This window comes from Ailuropoda melanoleuca, unplaced genomic scaffold, assembly GCF_002007445.2.
Source record: "Ailuropoda melanoleuca isolate Jingjing unplaced genomic scaffold, ASM200744v2 unplaced-scaffold6953, whole genome shotgun sequence".
In the NCBI taxonomy this organism is placed as follows: Eukaryota; Metazoa; Chordata; class Mammalia; order Carnivora; family Ursidae; genus Ailuropoda; species Ailuropoda melanoleuca.
The window spans coordinates 3,910-8,269 of record NW_023244425.1 but is presented as its reverse complement, the minus strand read 5'-3'; the positions used below and the strand labels follow the sequence as shown (position 1 = coordinate 8,269).

The window sequence follows — 4,360 nt, the reverse complement described above, 5'->3', positions numbered from 1 at the left end:
TCTCTCTTTCTCTCTCTGTGTGACTCCGGGGGCTGTGTTGGGGCATCTCTAGGGTCTCTTAGGATTTGAAAACTGTAGCTGCTGTGGGGTCCCTTTCCCACCTCCCTCCACTCTCCATCTTCTGACTCTGTTTCAAGCAAATAAGCAAGAGTGCAAAGTGCGGTGACACACAGGTAAGACTCCATTCTCTATTTGTAAAGATTACAGCATTTATCTTTATTTGCACAGCCCTGTACAGCTGACAGAGGAAGGCGGTGTGCTCGGAATCCTGTTTTATGCCTGGGTAGCCGGGTTCCCAGCACTGGAAGGGAGCTCCTCCACGTAAGAGGCAGGAAAATGGCCCTTTTTTCCATTCAGAGAACCAAACCACCATCCTTCTTCTTGTTTCCTGTATATAGTCACAATGTCGCCTGTGAAAATGCACAGTTAGACGAATGGGTCTCTGCCATTAAGCACATCCCGAGCCCCGTTGGTAAGACAGTTTTAAGGAGATTCTGCTTTTAAGGAGTTACTTGGTAGCATCATTCTCGGCACATGATTCAGATGAAGCAAAATTTATTGAACACCTCTGTATGCAGCAGGCATAATGCAGAGAATATTAAAGAGAATAAGGTAATGGGCAACCCAGTTATGCCATAGGATAGTTTCATTAAAAACCGAATCACGTGGGATCATATATCCTTCTTGTGCGGGATGGCTTACTTTGGATACAGCCTATGGCTCATCATCAAACTTTTTCTTGGTGTCTGTGTTTTAAGGGTTTCTGGGGTGGCCGAGATAGTCTAGTATGGTGACTAGAAGTACGTCTCAGCTACCAGACTTTTCTTTAGATCACGACAGCTTCTCTCCATTACATGAGCCAGTTTTATAGTCCAAAGTTCCAACTCACGGCTTTGCACAGAAATGTAACTCCCCATTCAGCAATGTAGATCACTTTAATAAAATATCAATTTGAAGACAATACTTTTTAAAGCAATGAGTCAAATACATAGAATTCCTAAGAAACCTATGGCTCTTCTCTAATTCTCTTTTAAAAAATACTATTCTGATATTAATAACCCTAAAGCTTAAGCTGGTGTCCCAAATCCTCTGGCTAAGTCCTTCTCTGGTGAGAAAGGGTCCTTCCCCTCTGGCTGCTGACTGCACATCAAAGCAGAAGCCTCTTCTTTCGGGAGCCAAGAGCTCCTTTATTTTGAGCATCCTTCTGAGGTAACTTTTCAGTCTTTCTTTCTTTCATTCTCTTCTCCAGTTATTTTCTTTCTTAGGCAACGGACCGGCCACCCCACCCCCTTCCATCTCGCCTCCCTCATTAATCACTTTTTATTCTTACAGGAGATCATTCTCAGCCTAAGTGCTACCTCCAGTGAGTTCTCTCAGGCCAGCAGATCTCAGGTCAGCATATTGACACAGTCTACTAACAGGAATTCAAACAAATAATTTAAAGACTTGTTGCCAGCTTCCCTAAGCCTCTGATGGCTCCGTTTACTTGAACCCACTTACGATATAAAGTATAAGCAGACTTTGCTGCCAACAGAACTGAAGACAAAGAAGAGAATCAATTTATTGTGTACCTATGTAACTCAAACACAGGCCCTGGGGTCTAGGTGGCATCTGGGGAATGTGCTTTTTATTCACATGGGAAGTGGGAATGCAGCATTTCATTTACTCACTGCTGTAGGTAACCCTGGGATGACATCATGAAGAACAAAGTGACATCCAGAACTCTTCCAACTTTTAAATAAAGGCAATATTGGTTTAAGGTGAATGGAGGAGAGGGTCTACTTTCTATTTCCTTTTGTCTTATCTTTATTTATTTATTTTTGAGCTAGAAGGAAAAGTAATTGCTGCAGGAAATCTGGCTGGCAAACTGAAAAGGAAGCACCCGTTAACCAATAGCAAAAACGTGTCGTATGGCTGCAAAATCCATCGAGACTTCCTGTTGGCTCTGGGCGCCATGTCCTGCTCGTAGGTAATAAGCTCTCTCCTGCAACACAACTTTCTCTCACTCACCTTTTCATTGCCAGATCTCTGCCTTAGCTTTAACATCCAAATATGGTTGCTAATTGGACACACAAAGAAAGGTGAGGCTAGTGACTTTTTCTTATTTAATGTTGAGGTCTATATAACCCATGACGGCAAACCTTTCTGTGTTCAACCAAAATCTTTGACACAGAAAAGGGGGCCATTTCCTGGGTGTTCAACCAAAATCTGTGACACAGAAAAGGGGGCCATTTCCTGGGTTGGCCATAAAACATTTTTTCTGAGAGGTAAGTGGGAGAAGCATTAAACTGGGAGTTCTCTGACCTGGCTTCTAGAACTCACCCTTACCCTGAGCCATGAGGGGAAATCATTTTACATTCCTGTGTGTTTAGCTTTCTGAAAAAGAAAAAGGTGAGGCCACCTTTCTAATAACTTTCTATTACTGACATTCTACCCCAGTTAGCATTGTGATAAGAAGCATGACTCTGGGTTTCTGAGTTCAAAGACTGCACTATCACTTCCTCTAACATCAGCCAAAGTACTTACCCTTTCTACGCCTCAGTCTCTCAACAGTAAAATGGGAATAGACAATAATACCTAACTCAAAGGGCTTTTATGAACATTAAATGGGACAATGTGCTTGCAGCTATGTCTTGCACTTAGTAAACACTGAATAAATGTTAGCTATTTTTATTATATGACTTTTATTTTTGGTGTGCTTATCTTTATTTTTGAAAAAGGGTGATTATAAACCTGCGATGATTTGATGGTGTGGTAACTTGTAAGGCTGTTGTAACAAAGACAGGAGTTTTTATTCAAGTGAAAGATCACAACATGGTAAGGCAATCAAACTATTTGAAAATGATTCTTACCTTTTTCCAAATTTAATTCATCATCCTGTCTGGCTTGAAAAGAATATAAAGCCTTGCAAAGACCACTGCCGAGCGGGGCCACACCGGAGGCTGAAAGTTGGATCCAGTTATAATTACTAATGCTGTGTCAGGAGGCAAGACGAATATGATGGGAAGCTCTTGAGTCTTCTAATGCTGGGGTGCAGAGCCTAAATATACTGACCTCTTCTCAAAAGGAAAGTTTATAATTTCACATAATGTTCATTTCTTGGTATGGTAATCATTTATGATACACTACTGTGTGTATGGACTAGGTATAATATATAATCAAAAGCTGTATGATAATGTGGAACATAATTAGTCTGGAGGAAAAAAAAGTAAATAATAAAGATGATAATTTAAATTTGTTTCCCACATGAACTTCCTTATCAATATCAGTTAACTGGTATGTGTGGTAGCTGATGCATGTTTTGCAAAACACACACCAGTTTCCATTCAGGTGTAGATAGGGGCCTTGGAGCAAGTGCTTGCTTCCATCATCCCTAGGTTCTGATGGAACTGTTTCTTTCTTTCTTTCTTTCTCTTTCTTTCTTTCTTTCTTTCTTTCTTTCTTTCTTTCTTTCTTTCTTCTTTCTTTCTTTCTTTTCAGTTAGCCAGCATACAGTGCATCGTTAGTTTCTGATGTAGTGTTCAACGACTCATTAGTAGCGTGTAACACCCAGTTTCTTAAGCAATGTGACGGTGAGTCTTCACTACACCATGTGGACCATTACGTCCCAGGTTTTCCTGAAACTCTTTCTGCTAACTTTTCATCAAGAAACTTGCAAATCAAGGTTTGGAAGCTATAGTTAAACAAGGGTTTAACAAGTTTAAACAAGTGTGTGTGTGAGTGTGTGGGTGTGTGTGTGAGTGTTGAAAGGTGAAAGGTGGGGGGTGTGGGCTGGGAAATAGCTAAGGTCAGGCAGCTGAATAAGGGGAGTAGGAAGGTCTTGGGATCACCGTGTTTCTCACAGAAAGGATAGGGTTTCCATGGAAGTTTGGAAGAGGCTGTGGAGACAGAGCTTCTCACAATGGTTCAGGGGTGAATGTATGGACAGCAAATTGCAGACTGTCTGAATAACATGAATGCCAGTCATCTCAGGGACCTTCTCATAGCATGCATTTTCCCCCTCAACCCTCCACTTTTCGACTCCTTCCCACAGTTTGTATTATGTCTGCACAGAAAGCTACAAATGCTAACAAAATCAGTCCTAACTGAAATGCAAATTTCTTTCAGCTGATAGATGCCCATGTGACTCTGAAAATAAAACGTAAATGTCACAATGTGCTGTGCTTTACCAACAGAACCAGCCCCAAATTATTGTGGGCAAGGGATTACCTGTGGATGAGGAACTTGGGATTCTCTGCCCACCAGAAGACGTCCTGCTCACAACATTCTCTAATCTCTTCATCAGAAAAGGCCGAGATATTTTTACATAACTATGCGTCTGTTGCTGTTTAAATAGTAAAAAAAAAAAAAAAAAAAAAAA

General features: G+C 41.1%; 1 protein-coding gene across 1 annotated transcript; it reads right to left on the bottom strand.

Moving 5' to 3' along the window:
• Positions 1-210: 210 nt before the first annotated feature.
• LOC117800393 (nostrin-like) lies at positions 211-4,324 on the bottom strand. The gene is made up of 3 exons (XM_034652928.1): positions 4,210-4,324; positions 2,853-2,942; positions 211-410 (listed from the first exon to the last, which is right to left on the bottom strand). Exons 1-3 carry the CDS (start codon positions 4,280-4,282, stop codon positions 274-276), a joined length of 300 nt encoding a protein of 99 aa, XP_034508819.1. The 5' UTR covers positions 4,283-4,324; the 3' UTR covers positions 211-273.
• Between the last annotated feature and the right edge of the window lie 36 nt (positions 4,325-4,360).